At 40.2% G+C, this 25,747-nt stretch overlaps 1 protein-coding gene across 4 annotated transcripts in view; it reads right to left on the bottom strand.

The window, feature by feature from the left end:
• Nucleotides 1-25,059, bottom strand: part of dcp1b (decapping mRNA 1B) — an 81,378-nt gene extending 56,319 nt beyond the window's left edge. For 3 of the 4 annotated variants that reach the window (XM_078220062.1, XM_078220064.1, XM_078220065.1), the window contains exons 1-3: nt 24,906-25,059; nt 12,395-12,435; nt 6,091-6,218 (exon numbers count right to left, since the gene is read on the bottom strand). In XM_078220062.1, the coding sequence (XP_078076188.1) occupies nt 6,091-6,218; nt 12,395-12,435; nt 24,906-25,043 (307 nt within the window). In that variant the 5' untranslated portion in view covers nt 25,044-25,059. The remainder of the gene's footprint in view (nt 1-6,090; nt 6,219-12,394; nt 12,436-24,905) is intronic. The other variant, XM_078220063.1, reaches the window with a different exon arrangement.
• Nucleotides 25,060-25,747: the final 688 nt, after the last annotated feature.

Below are 25,747 nucleotides of genomic sequence, written 5' to 3'. Positions count from 1 at the left end.
TTGAACACACACCCAAGTGCAAGTGTCATTTGGGAGACAATTCCAATACAGGTTCTTTGATCATGGAGATTGGAAGCCATGTGAGACACTGTTTGAGATACTGGTTATTTGTGCCAAGAATCAGCGTGCCGGGGTTAGGGGTTGTTAATGAGTGAGTCACAGAATCTGCTTTTGTGGCATCTCCCTCTTAGTTTTGGAATATCAGGTCTCTGACCACAATTCATCTATTAGCTCACAGGTACTGCACACTTACCATGAATATTAGAGTGTAAGACAGGTATTGTAAATTGTGTTATCTTTAGAAATTTGTATGCATCTGTAACAATATAGTTGGGGTGACGGGATAGTTTGATTTGCCTCATTTACTGGTGGTTATATCGAAATCTTTCCAATCCTTTTGTCTAGAATAATAGTCCCCTTTTCTTATTTAATATATTTTTTTTGTTAAAAGTACAGTAGCAGATTCCTGTGAATATTTTCAGTAACTGCCTTCCATGGTTTCTAAAATCCCAGAATCTTGTCCAATAGTAATATCAGCTGGTATACCAATACACAAAATTTCCTGCATAGTCCTTTCTTTGCTGGGTTGGATCGCTTCCCCGAGTCTCCCTGTTTCCCACGCTGACTGGCTGAGGCTGCTGTCAATGTTTGCTAATAAATGTTCCTTGTCACAATCTGGTTTTTGTCAAGCGGCCATAGTGTCAGTCTTTCCAATGTCCACACAAATGTAGAAAGGCAAGCTGTGGGGTGGACAGAGAGAGGCTGCATAGATATAGATAAATTAAGTGAATGGGCAAAAAGATAGCAAATAGATTATGTAGAGAAATGTGAAGTTATTCACTTTGGTTGAAAGAACAGAAGAGCAGTATTTTTTTAAAGATGAGAAACTTTGTAAGTGTTGATGTTCAAAGAGACTTTTTTTGTTCATTCATGGGATATGGATGCTGCTGGCTGGGCCAACATTTATTGCCTTAAACTGATAGGCCATTCACAAATCCATTCACAAGTCAACCACATTACTGTGGATCTGGAGTCACATGTAGGCCAGACTAGGAAAAGATGACAGATTTCCTTTCCTTAAGGACATTAGTGAACCAGGTGGGTTTTACAACATTCAACAATGGTTTCATGGTAATCATTAGATTTTTTTATTGAATTCAAATTTAACTATTTGCATTACTCTGGATTTCTAGTGAAGCCAATGCCACTACTTCCACCCCTCATACAAACAATGCAAAAGTTAACATACACGTACTGTAAGCAATTAGAAAGGCAAATGTCATGTTGGTGTTTATTGCAAGAGGATTGGAGTAGAGGAATAAATAAGTCTTGCTGTAGTTTATTATAGAGAGTTTTGGTGAGACCACATCTGGAGTAGTTTGTGCAGTTTTAGTTTCCACTTAAGAAAAGTTACTCACATTGGAGGAGGTACAATGAAGGTTCATCAAATTGATCCCTGGGATGAGGAGTTTGTTCTATAATTAAAGGCTGAGCAAATTGGGTTTATTTTCTCTGGAGTTTAGAAGAATGAGAGGTGATCTCATTGAAACCTGCTTGATAAGATAGATGCTTAGAGACTGTTTCTGCTAGTCAGGAAATCTAAAATATTGGGGAACGGTCTCAGGATAAAGGGGCTAATCATTTAGGACTGAGATGAGGGGAAATTACTTCACTTAAAAGGTTGTGAATCTTTGGAATGTGCTATCCAAGAGGGTTGTAAATACTCCACCATTGAATACATTTAAGGCTGGGATAGACAGATTTGTGGTTTCAGGGAATCAAAGAATATGGGGAACTGGCAGGGAAGTGGAACTGAAGCCCAAGATCAGCCATGATCATATTGAATGATAGAACAGGCTCAACCCCTGTTCCTATTTCTTGTGTTGTGTTCAAACTTGGTTACTTATTACTCTATATGGTTTGCCTATTCATTAAATAAACTTGCAAAAACATGTTTTTCCCAAGAAACAGATGGCTCAATTCACAAAAATGATTTCTATCACGAATTATCCATTCCTAGTGTTGGGAGCTACACGTCTATTTCTTTCATCTCTGGATTGGGCTGTTTTAACCTTACAATAGCTAGATTTTCTGGTGATCTACTTGGTGTGGTTAGGAAATCTACCTGGAAAGAATTGCCGACAAACCGGAGGGGTCACACATTCCAGTCCTAATCCTGAATCTCTAAATTTGGGGAACTCCTTTTCTGAAGCATATTTGGGTTAGACTACAGCAGGCAATATAATGCTTCAGTGGAAACTATCAATGCCAGCAAACTCTGTGGCAAGACCAAAGTACATCAGGAAGTCATCTTTATGTTGCAGTATTTGATGATTTTCCTGCTTGCTTGAAGGATTGAATAGGATGAAAGGGTCCCACTCAGTACATTGGATGCTTACCTGCTTTCTGGTAATATACTTAGTTTTCTCACTTATGGAGGAGAGGGTTTCTTTGAAGCAGAAATTGACAGCATCTGGAACTCTCAAAGCATCACCTTGATTACATCACTGAATGCTCAGATGTCACATTTCTTGTAAAGTTCCAATATAGCAAACACTACTCTCATTATATATACACAATTCTGAATTCATAATACTTGAAATACATGTACTATATATATTTGCAGAAAAATTAACCCCATGATTGGTCTGAAAAACTGAATTTTTCATATATCTCAAGGAAAAACTGACCCTAGTTTTTAGGGATCAAACTGCGTTATGATTACTAATTACTTACCAGTAACTACTCCGAATCGTGAAATTTAAAAGGTATTCATGGGAAATTCCTCTACAATTCTAGTGGCAATCTCCCAGCCAACCGACATGACTAATGCGTGCCACTTGCTCCATCACATAAGAACGCAAGAGATAAAAGCAGAAGTAGGCCATATGGTCACTTAAAAGTATATTTAAAGTTTATTTATTCGTCACAAGTAGGCTTACATTCACACTGAAATGAAGTTACTGTAAAAATCTCCCAGTCGCCACACTCCAACGTCTGTTCGGGTACACTGAGGGAGAATTTAGCATGGCCAATTCACCTAACCTGCACATCTTTGAACTGTGGGAGGAAATGGGAGCACCTGGAGGAAACCCACGCAGACACAGGGAGAATGTGCAAATTCCACATAGACAGTGACCCAAGCTGAGAATCGAACCCAAGTCCCTGGTGCTGAGGCAGCAGTGCTAACCACTGTGCCACCGTGCCGCCCCGTACTTGAACCATACTCGAACCTGCCCCACTATACGATCATAGCTGATCTGTTTGTGCTTCAAGTTCTACATTCCCAACGACCCTAATAACCTTTGATTCCCTTGCCGAGCAATAATCTATCTACCTCTGCCTTAAAAATATTCAATGACCTTACCTCCACTGCCTTCTGAGGAAGAGAGTTCCATGTTCACATAATCATCAGGAAAAAAAAAATTGCATTTCTGTCCTAAATGCCACAATGCCTTTGAGAAAGAATAGCATGTACACAGCTCAATTTAAAGTTGTAGCAGAATAATAATTATGCAGGAGCAAGAGTGTAATGTCTTTGAGAAAATAATTAGAGAGTGGAGTCAGGTATCAAATAAACTAGAAAATATGTCAAAGAATAACTGTTTAGCAGAGAGCAATCAGGTGGCCTCACATGGAGAAAAAAATGGCAGAATGGGTTAACTAGCATTGGCAAAATGGTAATATCACACTGGAAACATCCAACTCAATACATTCAGACAGGCGAAGAAAGCTGGTATTCCAGAATTCAAGACCAATATCAGGAATGCACAAGATTAATGACAAGATACGATATAGTGTTGAAAGTAAAACAACTATTTAACATCTGTCACCTGAATTTGACATTAAATCATCAAATTTTCCACTATTTCATCATCCGAAAACACCAATTAACTTTGACAAGCCAACAAGACAGTTATCAAGGTTGGTGAAAAAAAAAAACTGTCCTTGTAAAGATGATTGCCCATTAGAAGACATGATTCCATTTTGTATGGCGGATGGGGCAAAATTAAATCCGATTGTGATTTTCAAGAGCAAAACTCTCCCCAAACCAAAATTTCACAAAGGCATTGTTGTCAATGTTCACAAGAAAGGCTGGCTGGGTGAAGGTAATTGCAAGAAATGGATCAAAGAAATGTGGAAATTGAGACCAGGAGGACAACGCAAAAGAAAGGATTTGCACGCCTGGAACATGTTCAAATCTTACTTTTCACATCACAGAATACGCCGTTGGCAATGAACCAACACCAATGTGGCAGTTATTCAAGGAGGTCTTACATCCCTTGTTGTTCAGCCCTCTCAAGGGCAGTATCCAAAAGATGTACAATTGGATGATTGGAAGGTGAAAAGACAATTTACCTCGGGTAGAAATATGTGAACACCCTCAGTAGCAACCTTACGACAATGGAATACATGGAATGAACTTGATCCTAATATTGTCAAAAAATCACTTTCAAAATGTGGACTAAATGCACTCCAAAATATCAAGAATGATTACTTGATACCAAAGTTACGACTGCTGCTACCAATGATGATTTTATATTGTGGTTATATAGTTTGTAATGTTATAAAATAAATGTCAGAGAATTAATATGAATTTAGTACTGTTGATTTAAACTTTATTCCATTGAGACTGTCTTTTTGGGCCCAAATCAAGCAGGTATGCCAATCTTTTAAAAACATTATCCATGTAAAAGTCAATAATTACTTTTCACCTAAGATAGATCTCACAAATTTGACTTCTCCATGAGCATATACATCAATTTCAATACAAGCTTAAAGTATTCCAATTATTTATGTTTTTACTACTCAACACATTGAATGTTGGTCAGTCCTGATGATATTATTCATCTCTCATCTGTTAAAAACCTCTCCAGTTGTATAGTATTGATTTAGATTGTCGCATACAGGCATAATTAAATCAGCAGTTACAAGTATTACAAATTGGTAATTATCACACTCGGTCTTTAAATTTTCTTTGATTCAAGCAGAATATATCTCAACAGTTAGTTATGCATTCATTTGATTCAACTGTATTTGATTCTTTTGTTGAAAAATAGTCACAAACAACTTTCTGATAGAATAAGATAGTGCATTTGGTGTTTGAGATATTGTTCAGGTCCTGTAGCCTGACATTCCCCTTCTTCCACCAATACCGTTAAAAAAGTATTTAATTATTTTTCGGTCTCCTTGTGCTGTACATCTCATTCCCCAGTTGAGAAGGCAGGCAATCTCTTGCCAAGCCTTAGCAGAGAGCACTCTGATTTGGCTGCCAGTGGACAGACAAGCACCAACTGGGAAGCAACTTGCCGGCAGTTCAGATACTTTAAGTAAACACCAAAGATCCAGATAAGATTTATTTTCATTCAGATCTACATTTTACTAATGACAATTTTTCTGTCGCCAAAGACAAAATGTGCACAGATAAAACTACGCTTGTACAATATAAATTATACGTGTTAAATAATGCATATCAGAGCAGACTCTTTTTATTCGGGTGGTGGGGAGGAATAAAAATAAAACAAATTCATATACAAATCCATTTAACTTAAAAAAAACATTCCATCTAAGATTAGTTACAATGCCTAATGTTCAACACTACTTTAGTGTCCTGAATGTGCTTTCCATCTCCTCACCTCCACAGCTCCCAAAAAACAAAATCCCACACTTATTTAGGCTCCTCTTATAGGGTGGACTGATTTTCTCTCAGTGATTATCAATGAAGCTTTAGTTTTATGGAATTGGATCTTCCTTTGTTATTCCATGGAGCATATTATCATCAAACACCAGGATGCTGGCTAAAAACTGGTCAAAGTTGTGTAAGTTATGAATTTGGAAATGCTACAGAGGTAATGATTCAAATTAAAGTGCTCTTACTGACTGTCCAATACAAAGGAAGGGTTCACTATGCCATAGCCCTAATTATTAGTCCAGAGAAAATAACAAGCTATTTCTGTTCAATTCAAGTCAGCTTTGTTAACTCAGGAGCCAGAAACTGTTTTCCAAGCTGTGTCTGAAATTTCAAAGTAGTCAATATATGGAATGTAATATCAGCCAAGCACACAGTCACAAAAATACTTCCAAACTTACATTGTGCATTTCTATAGAGTAGAAAAGGGTCCTGTAATTGAAAGTCCAAATCCTTAGTAATTGGTTCAGTCCTGTTTTCCACACTAAGTCTGTTCATGATGGTGAAGCCATGCCTTGGAGAAGCAGATCTAGAGCCAAAAGAATGGCAAGTCAGAATAGCGTTGACAATAAAAAGCTGACAACCTTGTACTGAAACTGTATTTCTACTAGTTAACCCAAGTCTCTACAAATTGCTCTGAATGTAGAAGAAGCATGTACAGTGAAAGAGTGATAGCAATGCACTGTGCACTTACGAAAAAAGTAGACATATTAGAATGTATGCAAATTATTTTATCATTCACCACACAAAATCATAACCACCAACCCATCAAAAGTGCAACAATTTGTTATGTTGAAACATTACTCAGCAGATAAGCAGTTACTTTTGAAAAATTGCATCATTATCAACATGTTGAAATTTTTATAAGAACAAAGGGCGTTTTGCCAAGTAGTGTTTATTAGCTGGGACACTGGCTTATTGGCATTGGAAATATAAGGTACTGGGAAGGGGCCCGCAACCTGTCAATATGAACAAGTGAAAAGAATGGGCAGGGAAAGACCAGCTCATCAAGCTGATCCCCATACCTGATGGTTGAAGCATCATGGTTAGGCACAGCACCCATTGCCTCCTAACCCTAACCCCAGCAGCGCTACTCCGCCCCTAGTGGTGCAGCTTTTAACATCTGAGAGATTAATGCTGAGATGGTGCCTCATCATTTTGGTGTACTTGGGAAAAATAGATCCTAGGGTCTAGGCAGAGCAGAGATGAGAATCCAGAAACATTGAAAATGTAGGTTCTGGGGACACTGGTCATGGTCCTATGATCCAGAAAATTTGGACAAAGAATTCTGTGGTCTTACAGATTGGGAGCATCGGGGTGATACTTGAAGAAGGAAGCAAGGATAAAATAAGGAGGATTTCAGAGTCACAAAGGGAATTCAGAGATTTAAGAGTGAATTTAAGAGTCCTTGGGCCTAGCACAACTGGAGAAGGAAATTAAGAGAATAGGACGAGTGCCCAACAGTACAAAGGGAGAAGATCTAGGGAAATGCTAACTAAACTGAACTTAGACTCAGATGCCACTCCCTAATGCAATCATGCCTCTTTCTTCCCCCATCCATCTACCGTCCCTCTTAAAACTTGGCTGTAATATTAAAACTTCCTCAGTTGAAAAGAGAGTTCCTGCCTTTGTAATTTTGTCTTGGCTCTTTTCAGGACTAGATTGATGATCTCTAGATCTCAATGTTGTTGAGTTAGTTTAAGCAAATCACAACATTTAAATCTCTTGGGTAATACAGCATCATTAAGCTGGAAAAGGCAAATAAATTAAGATTTTTGAAAAGATCCAATTTTGGCAGTATGGATCAACAATTTCAGAAACTGCATTGTAATCAACTCCTGGTGGATAGAAAGGCAATCCCACAGAATGTTTCAATATTGGATGACGAATAGAGTTCCTCTTGTTAGAACACTGAATAGCTCTACAATACTGGTGAAATTTTATTTGCAAACTGCACTCAACCATAATATTACTTCTGAGTGAAAAATATTCAGCTGGAACATAATAAAAGCCAAGCACAAATTACACAATTTATAGCAGGGTTAGGGGGAAAAAATACTGAATGGGAATTCCAAACTGTCCCCCCTTCCCCACCAATCCCTCATGATTTTGTGGTGTGATTATTCTGCCTGTAACCTTCTGAAAGAAATCAGTGATATTCCTGTTACTCCAGCCATGAGATACAAAAAGGTCTCCTCAAAAATTGACAACTGCAAAACTGAGCTGAAATGTTAAATCTATGTTTGACAGAACCAATATCCTTGTGCCAAATATGACATATCAAAGCAAGTTGATATGACATGCTATGGAACTACACTACAAGAAATGCTTAATGTATAAGGTGATTTCTGCTAAAGTACTAGTGTATCATTCATGTTGGACAATGGGTAGGCAATCCACATAATCCATTCAACACAAGAGGAAAAGAAAGCAGAATCCAATGACAACTGCTTTTGAGATTTCAATTTCATCCTATTGGTAATGGAAACATAAATATGAGCACAGATAGCTTTTCATCCACCTGAACAATGAATTCAGTTTACTGTAGTGCAAACTGATGAAGACAGTTCTTGATGTGGTCAGTCGAAGTTTATTCTGTTTTCAATTATTTCTCTTGCCCCCCACCCTCACACTTTCTCAAAACTCCATTGAAAAAAAATACAGTTATATAGTGATGACCATAAGAAACTTCCCAAGATGCTTCACAAGGGAGACATCAATTAACACTGGAAGTTTTAAGACAGGTCACCAAAAGTATGGCTGAGAAAGCTTCCAAAAGATGAATGAAGCAGCAGCAAGGGCTGAGAAAGGAATTTCAGAGTGGTGTCAACAGTTGAATGTGAAAAAAAATTGAAAGGCTTCCAGCAAATACATACAATGGATAATGATGAAGTGGCTTGAATTCACATTATTTTAAAGCCTGCAAATCTTGCAGTTCAATATGAAGAAACATTATTCCCTTCCTTGAAGGAAATAAATGAAAGACTTTAGTTTTCATACAGCATTGCATTCAAAATGATGTTCCTGGCAATAAATCATGTTATTTCAGTCCTGACTGCTATATATGTTTAAATATGTGCATATATATGTACTTAGACATGCTTACACAGATGTACAATTTTTAAAAAAAATCAATATTGCACAATTGCATTTTAAACGCTGGAAAATATATTTTTAATTGCAAATGCAGGGTTCCCAAATCTCAGCATTGAGCCAGATATTCCAAGAGCAGTGTATCTCATGGCTTCCCTGTCACTTAAATGATTTTCTGCTCAAAAAACATTTTGCATCATAAAGTGCAAGGTGGCAAAAGACATCTAGGATCGCAGAGTAACTAACGATGTATCCCCAAAACTAATGAAATTTAAGGATCAAGAAACAGATCAATTGAGATGGTGAATTAAAAAATAGGTGAACCAAGTCCAATCAGCTACAAAAAGTGAAATAGAATGAGGAGTGAATGATTTAACCAAGGGAAAAAATGATAAATAGAAAAACGTAAAAATTAAATCTTGAACAATGTGCTACATGAATGAATGAGATTCCACAGTTTAAACCATTTAATTGTGGGCCACAGGTCAATTGGCACTGCATTAATGATTGCCATATGACTAAAAATACATGCATGTTAATTACCAGGCTTGAATTTGTGGTGAGCCTAATTTGCAAATGAATCTGCAAATTGGTCAAATTCTTAAAATTGAAAGTAGGCTAAGAGCAGGATGCTGTTCATGTAAAGCAACCCACAGAAGGCCACAAGTTCATGAACAAATTCCAAATTTACGCAACTTGTGGTTTCTCTCATTTCCCTCAACTTGTTGGCACTGTCTGCCATGAAAACAGTTACATTTCTAACAAGTTCCATCCCATTATCTTTCAATAAAACCTATTTTCCCACAAGTCAACCTCATTAAAACACGAACAGAAAATGCAGGAAAATCTCAGCAGGTCTGGCTTTTTGGATCAGTTTGTGGTACAGCCCTCTTGGTAGGGAACGGGCAATTCTGAATTTGGTGATATACAATGAGACAGACTTGATAAGGGAGCTTAAGGTGAAGGAATCCTTAGGAGGCAGTGACCATAATATGATATAATTCACCCTGCAGTTTGAGGGGGAGAAGATAAAATCAGATCAGTATTACAATTAAGCAAAGGTAACTACAAGGCATGAGGGAGGAGCTGGCCAGAATTGATTGGAAGAGGAGCCTCACAGGAAAGACGGTGGAGCAGCAATGGCAGGGGTTTCTGAGAATAATTTGGGAAACACAACAGAATTTCATCCCAAGGAAGCAGCAGCATACTAAGGGGAGGACGAAGCAACCATGGTTGACAAGGGAAGTCAGGGACAACATAAAAGCAAAATAAAAAGCATACAATGTGGCGAAGATTAGTGGGACTGGGGATGTGTCAGTCTTCACGGTGGAAGACACGAGTAACATATCAAATATTCAAGAGAGTCAGGAGGCAGAAGTGAGTGTGGTGGCCGTTACTAGGTGCTAGAGACGCTGAAAGGTCTGAAGGTGGATAAATCACCTGGACCAGATGGACTACACTCCAGAGTTCTGAAGGAGATAACTGAAGAGATTATGGAGGCATTAGTGGTGATCTTTCAGGAATCACTGGAGTCAGGGAGGGCCCCAGAAGACTGGAAAAGCACTAATGTAACATCCTGTTTAAGAAGGTAGGCAAGAGACAGGAAATTACAGGCCAGTCAGCCTGACTTCAATTGTTGGTAAGATTTGAGAGTCCATTATTGAGGATGAGATTTCGGAGTTATTGGAAGTGCATGGTAAAATAGGGTGAAGTCAGCATGGTTTCGTCAAGGGGAGGTCATGCCTGACAAATCTGTTAGAATTCTTTGAGAAGGTAATGAGCAGGTTTGACAAAGGAGAGCCAGTGGACATTATCTACTTGGATTTCCAGAAGGTCTTTGACAAGATGGCACAGAGATGGCTGCTGAATTAGATCAGAGCTCATGGTGTTAAAGGCAAGGTACTTGCATGGATAGAAGGCAGAGAGTAGGGATAAAGGGGTCCCTTTTCAGGATGGCAGCAGGTGACTAGTGGAGTTCGCAGGGATCAATGTTGGGACCACAACTTTTCACTTTATACATCAATGATCAAGATGAAGGAACTGAGGGCATTGTGGCTAAGTTTGCAAATGATACAAAGATAGGTGGAGTGACAGGTAATATTTAGGAGGCGGGAAGTTGCAGAAGGACTTGGGACAGGTTAGGAGAATGGGCAAAGAAGTGGCAGATGGAATATAATGTGGGAAAGTGTGAGGATGTGCACTTTGGTATTAAGAATAGAGGCGTAGACTATTTTCTAAATGGGAAGAGAATTCAGAAATCGGAAGCGCAAAGGGACCTGGGAGTCCTAGTTCAGGATTCTCTTAAGGTTAACTTGCAGGTTGAGTTGGTAGTTAGGAAGGCAAATGTAATGTTAGCACTCATTTTGAGAGGACTAGAATACAAAAGCAGGGATGTACTGCTGAGGCTTTATAAAGCTCTGCTCTGACCACATTTGGAATATTGTGAGCAATTTTGGGCTCCTTATCTAAAGGAGGATGTGCTGGCCTTCGAGAAGGTCCAGAGGAGGTTCACAAGAATGATCCTGGGAATGAAAGGCTTAACATATGAGGAGCATTTGAGGACTCTGGCTCTGTACTAGGTGGAGCTTAGAAGGATGAGGGGGAATCTCATTGAAACTTATAGAATACAGAAAGGCCCGAATAGAGTGGACGTGGAGATGTTTCCGTTACTGGAGAGACTAGAATCAGAGGGCACGGCCTCAGGGTAAAGGAACGACCCTTTAGAACAGAGATGAGGAGGAATTTCTTCAGCCAGAGGGTGGTGAATCTGTGGAATTCATTGCCACAGAAGTCATTGAATGCATTTAAGACAGATAGATAAGCTCTTGATTGGTAAGGGGATCAAAGGTTACAGGGAAAAGGTGGGAGAATGGGGTTGAGAAACACATCAGCCATGATTGAATGGTGGAGCAGACCTGATGGGCCAAATGGCCTAATTCTACTCCTATATCTTTTTGTCTTATGGACAGCACACAGCAAACGTTTTGAGTCAAGATGACCCTTTGTCAGAGTGACTCTTGCGCACACACCTCTCACACATGCACACACAGGCCCCATTTGCACTCTCAGATGGTCAGAAAAGATGCCCAGCAGTATTTTAGAAAAGAACAGGGGAGTTATCCCCAATGACCAAACCAATATTTATCCCTCAACTAACATCACTAAAAAATAGATTTTCTGGTCATTATCACATTGATTGGGCCTTACAGTATGAAAAATGTCTGAGTTTCCTACGTTACAACAGTGACTACATTTCAAAAGTACTTTATTGGCTCTAAAGGGCTTTGGGATATTGTAGTCATGAAAGGCATCATACTAGTGCAAGTTTCTTTCTTGAGAAATTCAAGTTTCAACAAATGCATTTCAGCAGAGAGAAATCAATAGATGGCCATGAAAGATAGAAGAGACTTGGGTAGATTGTAGCGTGCACAATTCACCAGTACCCAAAATTTCACAATTTAAACCATGCAATTGGTTTGTGCCCAGATTACATAGGTCTCTGGGCACAAATACAGAGGACATTCATGGTCAAGTAATTTAGGACATTTAGCACATTTTTTAAAATTGAACAGTCACATGGAAATAAAATTATGTCCTACTGTTTGTTCGTACCTTGCATAAACAAATAAGGTCCCTTCGACGTCAGTCTTCTCCTGTGATTAAAAAGGAAAATTTATACAGCCTTTAATATTTATGAAAGTCTTGCATTGTTTGGTACAGGAAATTAATGGAAATGCAGCTTAATGAAATTGCGTGACAAATCTCAATCAAAAATTAAGATGCGGCACTATATTTTGAAAAACTATCTGAAGGTTCCTGTACTGATGCGCTGAAACTCCATGCATCTGGAGAAACCTGGGTCTCAGATGGGCCACCAAGGGGTTGGAGCAAATATATTGAATGTCAAAGGACAATCAAACCCCATATTTCATTTTAAACAACAAAAGAGAGCATAACATAAATAAATTTAGGATCAATAGAGTAGAGGACTGGAAGTAGATCATTCATCCACTTTTTCCAAATTGGAAATGATATGAAGATTTTTTTAAAAGTGAAGATTTTTTTTTAAAATACTGATTTGAAAGTTTGTAACAGAAAGTAATGAGCATGAGACACATTTGGGTGGTATTTAGAAAGGCACAGCCTACAAACTAGCAAATGCTCTTAACAGTAAAAGAATGGTAGGCCTATAGATGACGAGAAAACTGCACAAATTATAATTGTGAAGAAGTGGTATTGCCTTCCATGCACTGTTCTGTGGTTTGCAAAAATGAAATGCAGCTGTTACTAATGATTCTGTTATTTCTATTTCCAGCTCCATTTTTTGTTTCATTACTTTTGCTCTTTTATCTTATATCATCATCCCTTGTATTTTATTTCAGCATGTTATGTACACCAAGGAACTAAGGATAAAGTTATGTTCCTTCTCACCTCAAAAAGGGTCATGCTCGAAAAATAATTGTCTTCAGCAACAAATGCTAAAATATTGTCTTTTCATTTTAAATGACTGGAAGAATACTATAATTAATATTTAGTTCTTCACTCAGTACATTTAATATTAGTACATTTTCATGATTAACCATTTACCACTATAAAAACAAACTACACAAACCTTACACAAAAATTTTTATCAGCCTATAAAATATAAAATTCTCAATTCTATACATGTTGTATCATTTCGAGTACAAAATGCCCATTGCTCCTCCCTTATGATTGATTTGATTTATTGTCACGTATTAACAAACAGTGAAAAGTATTGTTTCTTACGTGCTATATAGACAAAGCATACTGTTCATAGAGAAGGAAATGAGAGAGTGCAGAATATAGTGTTACAGTCATAGCTAGGCTGTAGAGAAAGATCAACTTAATGCAAAGTGACCATTACAACATTCCAATGAACAATAGAAACTAATATGGTGCAAGGAATTAACTGGGTACAACATGGAGAAGAGCTATTACTTTCCTACAAAATGTCCACAGCCCATTATCATACATTTCCGTACCCTCAGGGATCGCCAAAGAGTTTGAGGCTGCAGGTGTGGTGAAACTTGGCTCCAGGACAGGGCGAAAGTTTTGTTTTTCCAAGACTTCTCGGCAGCAGTGCAGCAAAATCGCAAAGGTTTTGATGTGGCCAGGAAACATTTGAAGGCTTTTGGAATTCAGTATGCTCTGCACTATCCTGCTGGCCCGAGGGTCACCCTCAGAGGGTGCATTAGGACATTCGACAATCCTGCTGAGGCTTTGGCTTTTTTAAAATCCATGAAAGGCAGAGATTCAGACTCACGATCATAGTTCTTTGTTAATCCTGGACTGTACCCCTGTAATTTTTTCCTTGTGCTAATCCTATGCTGTGCATTTTCATATTGATGGGGGAAATCCTGATTGAGCCATGATGCAAATTTCACTAAATATCCTGGTTAGAGTCATATCATTGTCAATTCTTGAATGTATCCTCTGTAATTGCATTGCTTCATTGATCATGTTACATGATTTATCAGATTTATGAGGGAAATCCTGAGAGTGAAAAGGATAGCAAATTTTTGCTTGTTATCTTAATGTACCCAGGAACATTCACTTATCCTTAATGGAACGCAACCTGCAATGTACTTCTTGTTTTTAAGGAGTGTGTTGCATAGGTTGTATGGTATTAGAGCCGTACAATTTTTATCCGTTTTCTCGTCGTCATCCTGCATTTATAGAAACATAGAAAAACTAGAGCACAAAACAGGCCCTTCGGCCCCACAAGTTGTGCCGAACATATCCTTACCTTCTAGGCCTACCTATAACCCTCCATCCTATTAAGTCCCATGTACTCATCCAGGAGTCTCTTAAAAGACCCGATTGAGTTTGCCTCCACCACCACTGACGGCAGCCGATTCCACTCGCCCACCACCCTGTGTGTGAAAAACTTCCCCCTAACATTTCCCCTGTACCTACCCCCCAGCACCTTAATCCTGTGTCCTCTCGTAGCAGCCATTTCCACCCTGGGAAAAAGCCTCTGAGAGTCCACCCAATCTATGCCTCTCAACATCTTATATACCTCTATTAGGTCTCCTCTCATCCTACGTCTCTCAAGAGAAAAGACCAAGCTCCCTCAGCCTATCCTCATAAGGCATGCCACTCAATCCAGGCAACATCCTTGTAAATCTCCTCCGCACCCTTTCAATCATTTCCACATCCTTCCTGTAATGAGGCGACCAGAACTGAGCACAGTACTCCAAGTGGGGTCTGACAAGGGTCTTATATAGCTGCATCATTATCCCTGGACTCCTAAACTCAATCCCTTGATTGATAAAGGCCAGCACACCACATGCCTTCTTAACCACCTCCTCCACCTGCGGGGCCGATTTTAGAGTCCTATGGACCCGGACCCCAAGGTCCTTCTGATCCTCTACAGTACTAAGAGTCTTTCCCTTAATATTGTACTCCTTCATTCCATTTGACCTGCCAAAATGGACCACTACAAATTTATCTGGGTTGAAGTCCATCTGCCACATCTCCGCCCTGTCTTGCATCCTATCTACGTCCCTCTGTAACTTCTGACATCCCTCCAGACTATCCACAACCTCACCAACCTTCGTGTCGTCGGCAAACTTACCAACCCATCCCTCCACTTCCTCATCCAGGTCATTTATGAAAATGACAAACAGCAAGGGTCCCAGAACAGATCCCTGGGGCACACCACTGGTGACCGACCTCCATTTAAAAAAAGACCCATCTATACCCACTCTCTGCCTCCTTTGGGCAAGCCAGTTCTCGATCCACAGGGCAGCAGCCCCTTGGATCCCATGCCCTCTCACATTTTCTAGAAGCCTTGCATGGGGAAACCTTATCGAACGCCTTGCTAAAATCCATATAAACCACATCTACCGCTTTCCCTTCGTCAATGTGTTTAGTCACATTTTCGAAGAACTCCACCAGGCTCGTAAGGCACGATCTGCCTTTGACAAAGCTATGCTGAGTATTCTTGAGCATACTAAACCTCTCTAAATGCTCATAACTCTTGTCCCTCAGGATCTTCTCCATCAGCTTACCAACCACTGAGGTTAGACTCACCGGTCAGTAATTTCCTGGGCTATCCCTATTCCCCTTCTTGAAAATAGGAACCACATCCGCAATCCTCTGGCACCTCTCCCGTCTCCATTAACGACGCAAAGATCATCGCCAGAGGCTCTGCAATCTCTTCCCTCGCCTCCCACAGTAACCTGGGGTACATCCCATCCGGACCCGGCGACTGATCTATCTTGATGCCATTCAAAGATTCCAGCACAACCTCTTTCTTGAAGTCCACATACTCAATCTTTTCAGTCCACCGCAAGCCCGCAGTACATCTACCCAGGTCCTTCTTCTCTGTGAAAACCGAGGCAAAATACTCATTAAGCACCTCTGCCATTTCTACTGGTTCCGTACAGACTATCCCACCTTCACCTTTTATAGGCCCTATTCCTTCATGTCTCATCCTTTCACTCTTCACATATTTATAGAACGCCTTAGGGTTTTCCTTAATCCTACCTGCCAAGACCTTCTCGTGGCCCCTTGTGGCTCTCCTAATTTCCTTTAGTCCCTTCCTACAAGCCATATACTCATCTAGATCCCTATCTTCGCCAAGCTCTCTGAACCTTTTGTATGCTTTCCTTTTCTTCTCGACAAGGTCCCGCACAGCTTTCATGCACCACGGTTCCTTTAACCTACCAACTCCTCCCTGTCTGCTCGGAACGTTGTCCTGTAGAACTCTAGACAGACATTCCTTGAAAAACTGCCACCTCTCTTCAGTACATTTCCCTGAGGATACCTCCTTCCAATTTACTCCTCTAATTTGCTGCCTTATGTCTTCATATTTCCCCTTACTCCACATAAACGCTTTCCTAGCTTGCCTGATCCTCTCTTTTTCCAATGCAAGCCTAAAGGAGATAGAGTTATGATCGCTATCCCCAAGATGCTCTCCCACTGAGAGATCTGACACCTGTCCAGGTTCATTGGTCAGTATCAGATCAAGTACAGCCTCTCCTCTTGTAGGCTTGTCCACATGCTGTGTCAGGAAACCCTCCTGAACATACCTAACGAACTCCTCCCCATCCAATCCCCTTACCCTAGGGATATTCCAATCTATGTTTGGGAAATATAAGTCTCCCATCACAACAGCTCTGCTATTACTGTATCACTCCAGGATCTGTTTCCCTATCTGCTCCTCCACCTCCCTGTTACTATTGGGCGGCCTGTAGAAAACTCCCAGCAAAGTGATCGACCCCTTCCCACTCCGAACTTCCACCCACAGAGACTCTGTGGACAATCCCTCCACAGCATACACCTTCTCTACAGCTGTGACACTATCCCTGATCAGCAATGCCACTCCACCCCCTCTCTTGCCTCCCTCCCTGTCCTTCCTGAAACATCTGAATCCTGGCACCCGGAGTATCCAGTCCTGTCCCTGAGACATCCAAGTCTCCGTAATGGCCACCACATCACACTACTAGGCATCAATCCACGCTCTGAGCTCATCCCCTTTATTCACTATACTCCTGGCATTAAAGTAAACACATCTCAATCCTTTGGTCTGAGCTCTCCCCTTCTCTATCCCCCGTCCATCCTCCCTCTTGCACTGTCGATAACCCTTCTCTGTTTGCAAGCTAACTTCCTCCCTCCCAGTCACCTCGTCTCGATCCCCTCCCCCCAATAGTGGTGGGCTTTTTCACCCGATATCCTTTATTTCAATTATGATTAAAATGTGTAGCATCATTGCAGGGAGGTGGGCAAACAGTTTAACATCAAGGTAGTGGGCAAGGCTCTGCATGTTCTCATAGTGGGTGAGGAAAACCCCCCGAGAACTTATGGGCTCATGTATTTTTTGTATTTTAATTTTTATGGCGTTACAGAATCTTTGATTAACTCCTGTTGTGGTACAGGCAGACTATATATCCTGGGAAGAGATGCTGTGCTGTTTCGTGGCACCTCCAACGTAGCTGAGGCTGGGGGAAGCTTCCTTTGGTGCATGCCCAAGTGTGGCGCAAAGATCCATGGCGGTTTAACAGCCATTTTACCTGTGCTGATATGGTGTAGTTCTTATGGTTGAATAAGCAATGGCAGTAGCTACTATAAAAATATGCTCCTGGAATGAATGGGGGATTCATCTTCCTATTAAAAGAAAAAAGATTCTGTCTGAAGTTGGAGAAAGTTGACACAGCTCTGTTGCAAGAAACTCATCTGGGTGACAGGGTGCACCTCAAACTCAAGAGGGACTGGAATCAGCAGTCAAGAGGTAGCACTTTTGGCTAATAAAAATCTGCCTTTAGTTTGGAAAGCTGTGTGAAAGATAAAGGGGGTAGTTATGTAGCTGTCAAGGGGCTGGTGTACCTGGAGAATGTGGCGACAAGGAATGTCTATGGCCCCCCAATTATTCCCCGGACTTTGTCACTTGGGTCTTTATGGACTTTGCTGACTGGCCTCCGATTATTCCTTTATTGGTGGCAATTTTTGTATTTTAGTTTTTTTGGCATTACAAAATCTTTGATTAACTCCTGTTGTGATACAGGCAGGGGCAGCGTGGTGGCACAGTGGTTAATTAACACTGCTGCCTCACAGCGCCAGGGACCCGGGTTCAATTCCAGACTTGGGTGACTGTGTGGAGTTTGCATGTTCTCCTTGTGTCTGCGTGGGTTTCCTCCCACAGGTCTGAAAGACATGCTGGTTAGGTGCACTGGCCATGCTAAATTCTCCCCCAGTGTATCTGAACAGGCGCCAGAATATGGCAACTAGAGGGTTTTCACAGTAACTTCATAGTAGCGTTAATGTAAGCCTACTTGTTACACGAATAATAAATGAACTGAAGATTTTAATTGCCATCAGAACCTAATAGACAAACTCGGTAACACAGAACCCTCCTAAACAGCAAGCTAGGGTGGCTTGTGAAAAGGTAGGCAGCTGGATGTGTGGAGAACTTTGAATCCCAAGAATAAAGAAATCCCCCTTTTTTAACCCCCCTCCACTTCCTGTATCACACCAGGAATGACGATGTTTTGTGCGAAAGATGATCCTGTGATCCCTAACCACGCTCGTCTTTTTAGAATTCTTCTCAAGGAGGTCTCCTCAGCCCAGGTCCTGGAGATTTGACACGTCTTTACTTACAAGACCATAAATACATCTTTGTACTTCAAGACTGAATTTAATGCTTTTTATTTGATTAATTCACTTTCTGCTGCGAGCCCCTCTATTCTGTGGGAGACCTGCAAGGCCTTTGCTAAAGATCTGGTCATCTCATTTTCGGCCAGAAAGAGACATAGGTTGATATTCACAACATGAACCAATTTCTATTTACATAATTCCTGCCTTTAAGAACAAAAGAACTCGGAGCAGGAGTAGGTAATTCAGCCCATGGGGGGTTTGCTCCGCCATTCAACATGATTAGGGCTGATCTCGTCTCAGCCTCCACTTTCCTACCCATTCTCCATAACCCTTCAACCCATTACTAATTAAATATATGTCTATCTCCCCCTTACATGTACTCAATGTCCCGGCATCCACTGCATTTTGGGGAAGAATTCCACAGATTTACAACCCTTTGAGAGAAGTAGTTTCTCCTCATATTGATTTTAAATCTGCTACCTCTTGTCCTTAAACTATGACCTCTTGTTCTAGATTGCTCCACAAGACGAACAATCCACTCTACGTCTACTTTGTCAATACCTTTCATCATCTTATATACCTCAATTAGATCTCCTCTCATTCTTCTAAACACTAGAAAGTATAGGCCTAAACTGCTCAATCTCTCTTCATAAGACAAACCCCTCATCTCTAGAATCAATCTCCTTGGAACTGCCTCTATGCTACTACATCCTTCCTCAAACAAGGGGACCAAAACTGTACACAGTACCCCAGGTGCGATCACACAAATGTCTTGTATAGTTGCAGCAACATTTCCTTACTTTTATACTCTATTCTTTTGCTATAAATGCCAAAGTTCCATTTGCTTTCCTTATTACCTGCTGTACCTGTATACCAGTTTTCTGCGACTCATGCACAAAGACACCCAGGTCCCTCTACACCAAAGCCTCTCTCCATTGAGATAAGTTGCCTTTCCATTATTCCGACAAAATGGATAACCTCACACTTATCCATGTTAAATTTCACCTGCCACATTTTAGCCCACTCACCTAACCTATCTATATCCATTTGTAAATTTATTTCCTCATTGCAACTTATCATCCCACCTATTTTAGTGTCATCTGCAAATTCGGCAGTAGAACCTTCTATCCCTGTATCCAAGCCATTAATATAGATTGTAAATAGTTGGGACCTAAGGACTGACCCCTGTGGCACCCCACTAGTTACATCCTGCCAACCAGAAAAAGATTCATTTATCCCAACTTTCTGTCAGCTATGATGTGGAGGTGCCGGCGTTGGACTGGGGTAAACACAGTAAGAAGTCTCACAACACCAGGTTAAAGTCCAACAGGTTTATTTGGTAGCACAAGCCACTAGCTTTCGGAGCGCTGCTCCTTCATCAGGTGAGTGGGATTTCAGTTCACAAACAGGGCATATAAAGACACAAACTCAATTTACAAAATAATGATTGGAATGTGAGTGTTTACAGGTAAGCACATCTTAAAGGTACAGACAATGTGAGTGGAGAGTGGGTTAAGCACAGGTTAAAGAGGTGTGAATTGTCTCCAGCCAGGACAGTTAGTGAGGGTTACAGATAGTGTGACATGAACCCATTTCCCAGTTGAGGCCGTCCTCATGTGTGCCTCATGATAGCCAAGTTCCGCACACGAGGACGGCCTCAACCGGGATCTGGGGTTCATGTCACACTATCTGTAACCCCCACGACTTGCCTGGGCTTGCAAAATCTCACTAACTGTCCTGGCTGGAGACAATACACATCTCTTTAACCTGTGCTTAACCCTCTCTCCACTCACATTGTCTGTACCTTTAAGACTTGATTACCTGTAAAGGCTCGCATTCCAACCATTATTTTGTAAATTGAGTTTGTGTCTTTATATGCCCTGTTTGAGAACAGAACTCCCACTCACCTGATGATGGGGTAGCGCTCCGAAAGCTAGTGACTTGTGCTACCAAATAAACCTGTTGGACTTTAACCTGGTGTTGTGAGACTTCTTATTCTGTCAGTTAGCCAGTTTTTGAAATCTCTCCACCATCTTGCTCTTTCTGACTTCTCCAACCCTAAACACATTCCAGCCTTCTTCTGATTGCAGCCTCTTGTCTATCCCCCCCTCCGTTCATCACAGCACTAATGGCTGCACCTAAGAATTCCATTCTCTTCAATTTTCTCCGCAAGTTCTTCCATCTTTCATCCTCAACTCCCCACTTTCAGACACCTATTTGCCTCAGCCTTTGTTCACTCCACTTGATTTCTTTTTCTCTGGCACAGTGCCCATTTTGTACCACATTTCCATAAAGTAGCTGTGATATTTTTATACTTTAAAGGCACTATTTAAATGCTAGTTATTTATTCCCATCATTGAAATCCTTCTTTGAGACAGTTTCAATTGTCAAGTTAGCATAAGAGAAAAACTGAATAAGTCACTGCTAATTGAATAGATCATGAATTTCTTGGCAGTGTGATCAAATAATTGTGGAGTATATAATACATTAACATATCTAGCTCATGCCTTATTCACAAAAGCTTAGAACAATTATATCGTATTTATTGGTGTCATATTCCTAATACATGAAAGAGATCACAAACTGTTAAATCAGACCTTACGTTTTTGCTTATTGAAGAAGTGTACCTTGCTGAACCAAAAGATGGCTGCTACATGTCGCATAATTCACAACAGAAGCTACAGGATAATAGTTCAACCTTCATCTTTGTGGAATCTCACACCTCATTGTGAGGACACATTACAATCAATGAAACCAGGGACCAGTGGACGATCTCTCCCCCCAGCCTGGACTATAACAAAGAGGAAGCATCAAAATTCATATCTGTATAATTGTTAAAAGCCACCATTTATGTTCCAATGTGAAGAATAGATTTCAACCAGGGGCATAGAAACTGCTCATCATCCTGCAACTGATTCATGAATGGGCAATATCACATGAGCCAAGCTTCGGCCTCTAGAAAGCTTTAATAATAAATTTCCAAACTCAGACTGCTATTAAAATTCCAGCTTGCAAACATAAAAGCAGGACTCCAGATTGACCAACAATCTGCATCAAGTCTAAGCCTCTGCAAACTCTGTTTCTCTGGAAGATTCCTGGCATTGCTTGTTGAGTAGACCAAGTCTCTGTATACCAACCACACCTTCTTTCACCTCATCAACTTGAATGGAATTCTATAAACTCCTGCTTCAGCTCGCTGAACAGTTGCGCCTCCATGAAGGAACCCACACTGGATTCTGACTATCACATAGACTGATATCCATACCAGTGGTGCTTTTTCTTTTAAGTATTTTGTAGTTCTAAGAGCTCCACTTTCCTATCTTCTTTGTGTATGAAGTTGCAGCCATTCCCTAGGTTTGAACATGTGAATAAACTTTACTTCTGATTTAACCCTGAAGAGTTTGCTGTAGATCCTCACAAAAGAGGGTTTGGGGAAACATGTTAAAGCCTATTTTTAAAAAAGTAAAACACCTCTGCTTTACAGACATGCAGAGAGAAAAATAAAGGATTTCAGTTTGTCTCCCTCCTCTGTCCATAGCACTGGTTACTAATATTACTTTGAAGTACTTTTACATAAATGACAAATGCTGATAGTTACTTTAGTGCAACATCAACGAACACCAAAAAAAAAATCCATCTGGTTATCTATCTGTTTGACATTTCTGTATGCTTTGCACAAACAGTCTGTGTGCTTGACTACCAAATAAACCTGTTGGACTTTAACCTGGTGTTGTTAAAACTCTTACTGTGCTTGACTATATAACAGCGATACACTTCAACATTTGTTGTGGGGCACTTTGCAATATTTCAGGGCTACATAAATACAAATGTGTTCTCTGCTAATGCTTGCAATGAAACAGTCTGTGTGAAGTGCTCATGTGAGTTTTAATTGCTATGAATAAAATGTGAGTTGAGATAATTTCCCTTAAGAAATTAAAATACCAGAAATTGATAGAATCAAGGGAAAACTGGCTGGGTTCAAATCAAGTCCAGGCCAATATCTCATTTACTCACTGCGTAGTTTCTTCATGGAAAGAGTGTGATAAATCAGTAGGGCATGGACTTACTGTGCAAAGTATGTCCTAAATTTGACACTAATTAACAGACATACTTAGGATGTTTGGTGTGTGAAATGGCCAAAAAAGCTTACACTGGTGCAGTCAGGCATATATTTATGACTGGATAAATTGTTGGATCACAAAACCTTTCAAGCCAACAGCGTGTCTGAAATGGAAAAATCCCCAACCAGATCAAGCATTAGATCAACCGTAGTACAGTGGAGTCTGCGTCATTGAATGGTTTCAAGAGGGAGAAGGACATATTTCTAATAAAAAAAAGGGAAAGAGGAATATGGGAACAGATGGGGAGGTGGATTTGAGAGATCAGCCATGATCTGATTGAATGGTAGAGCAGGCTCGAAGGGCTAAATGTTCCTACGTAGATCAAGCCCAAGATGGGGTGCAGTGCCTTATCTTGTCAGCTTGGATCTTGCTTCTCTCCCTTATGGGGACCCTGAAATGGATTCAATTGGAATATGAATTTAGTTTTTGGAGCAAGCAAGGAATGGTCTGCCCGGTCCACTTTGAGCAGTGGCTTTGTAACTTTAAGAGTGGAGTAAAACAAAATTTTTAAATTCCCAACCCCCAACACTGTCATCTGAGGAAGGATTAACTAAACAAACTGAAAAAGATTCAGTATAGAGGTTAATCTGCATGTCTGATTGGTTTTGCACCACATCACAATTTTACACCATTTGTAAGTTACACATCTCAAATAATTAAAGCAAAACAGACTAGGAACCACAAGTACAAAGTCTGGAAAAAATGTGCAATTCAGACCGCTGAATTACATTTTCAGCTAACATATTAACATAGTCATTACCATTATTTTATCTTGGGACAAACTTACTTAACTGTATAACATACATGATCAGGACAAGAGTAACTGTCAGAATTTCAGTCAACTATTTTTAAAAGTCCCATCATCAATCACTGACAAAACAAACACCCTTTCAGTTAAAAATGACACTTGGCTATTATATAGGATCGTTTGTATGGGACAGCCTTAAATTTTAATTTGGGGGGGGGGGGGCGTTCTGGTTGTGAAAGATAATGTTGCCCTCTTACATTGATCAGGGTGTCTTGTATAAACAGTAATTCAATATTCATTCACGTTGTAGGTTGCCTTTTCTATGTACAACTAATAAGGTTCTATCTCTAATAATGGAAAGCAGCATCTACTTCAGCAATTGGAGATTTAGAAAAATACTAAGCTCTGACTTTTGTTCATTACTTGGGGAGGCTCTGTTCTATAAAAACATTGCAGCAGAAACATGAGAATTCTAAAAACACTAAAATACTATCACATGTTTTTAAATTAGCCTGGCACAGAAAATGTAATATTTTAGTAAAAGACACCAGAAATTGCAATTTTTATGACTGTATGCTCATTAGATTCCTTTCAATACTACAAGAGGCAACACAAAAATTTATCAAGGCAATACAAAACATTAATATTTGAAAATTGCAAGCCCAAATTATGAGTGGTTTATCTTTTAGCATTATTTTTATTATACCAAACTTTCTAGGCCTATAGCATTCAATGCCAGTTCTAGATATGCCTTCGAATACATGGAGATCACATAAAAACACTTTTTCCCGAATCTCTGCTTAATGTTGTTCGCCAACATTTTCATATTTATTTTTGTTTTGTTTTGTTAGGTCTGCTAATCCATCATCCTCAGAATCGTCTATAAAGATCTCACACCGTTCAGTATACATCTTTTAAAATGTGACCTGAACGTTTGTTCTCAGGTTTAACAACATGATAAGAGAGATAGGCACAATTTGATAATATAAAGTCCATCAGCAGCTTTCGAAGTAACGCCAAATCCAACACCGGCAGCTTGTCCCTTTACCTCCCACCACCAGCAGCAGCAGTGGCGATGTCACTTTACTATGTTAGAGAAAATCCCGAAAATCAGCTCCCCTCACACTAAACTCACCCATTCATTGTCTCTCTGACTGAAGGTGTACAGCGCTACTTGACTGGCCACATCCACAATGTGGAAGATGTAAGGATCCTGCCTCTGTAATGCTGCGAGGCTAATATCAAGGCACCTGTTTCCTGACACGGCCGCCATCTTGTCACAGCAAACAGGCAACAGAGCAGCTGCTGGAGAAATCGAGCCAGACAAGACGGTCAGCCATCGATCGCAGAAAATGTGAGCAGCTGCTCTTATGCACAGTTTCCAATCTTCTGGTGTGAGGGATCACATCTGATTTTCTTTTCTCATTCATAAGGCAGAAGAACACATTTCAGAAATATGAGGTTTGGCACAATATTAAACATGAATTTTTAAAAAAGAATCAATGTCTAATTAAGCAATAAATTGATCATTTAAGAATAAGAGCAATGAATAAAAATGACAATTTATAAGTGCCAAGAGCCAAGTTTACAAGTGCCAAGCTAACCAATAAAACTGTTCTTTTGCCTTGATACTTTAAGAAGCAGAGCTAAATAGACAGACTAGAACCTGAGTCCCAGTCAGAGAAAGGATGGGGACCGGAGCCATGTTAAGGAGCTGGGTTTAGATCATAATGATGTGGAGATGCCGGCGTTGGACTGGGGTAAACACAGTAAGAAGTTTAACAACACCAGGTTAAAGTCCAACAGGTTTATTTGGTAGCAAAAGCCACACAAGCTTTCGGATCTCCAAGCCCCTTCTTCAGGTGAAGCCCCTTCACCTGAAGAAGGGGCTTGGAGCTCCGAAAGCTTGTGTGGCTTTTGCTACCAAATAAACCTGTTGGACTTTAACCTGGTGTTGTTAAACTTCTTACTAGATCA

The sequence above is a fragment of the Mustelus asterias genome, chromosome 9 (assembly GCF_964213995.1).
Source record: "Mustelus asterias chromosome 9, sMusAst1.hap1.1, whole genome shotgun sequence".
NCBI lineage: Eukaryota > Metazoa > Chordata > Chondrichthyes > Carcharhiniformes > Triakidae > Mustelus > Mustelus asterias.
Note: the sequence above shows the minus strand (reverse complement) of the source record. Positions and strands in the feature narration are given on the sequence as shown.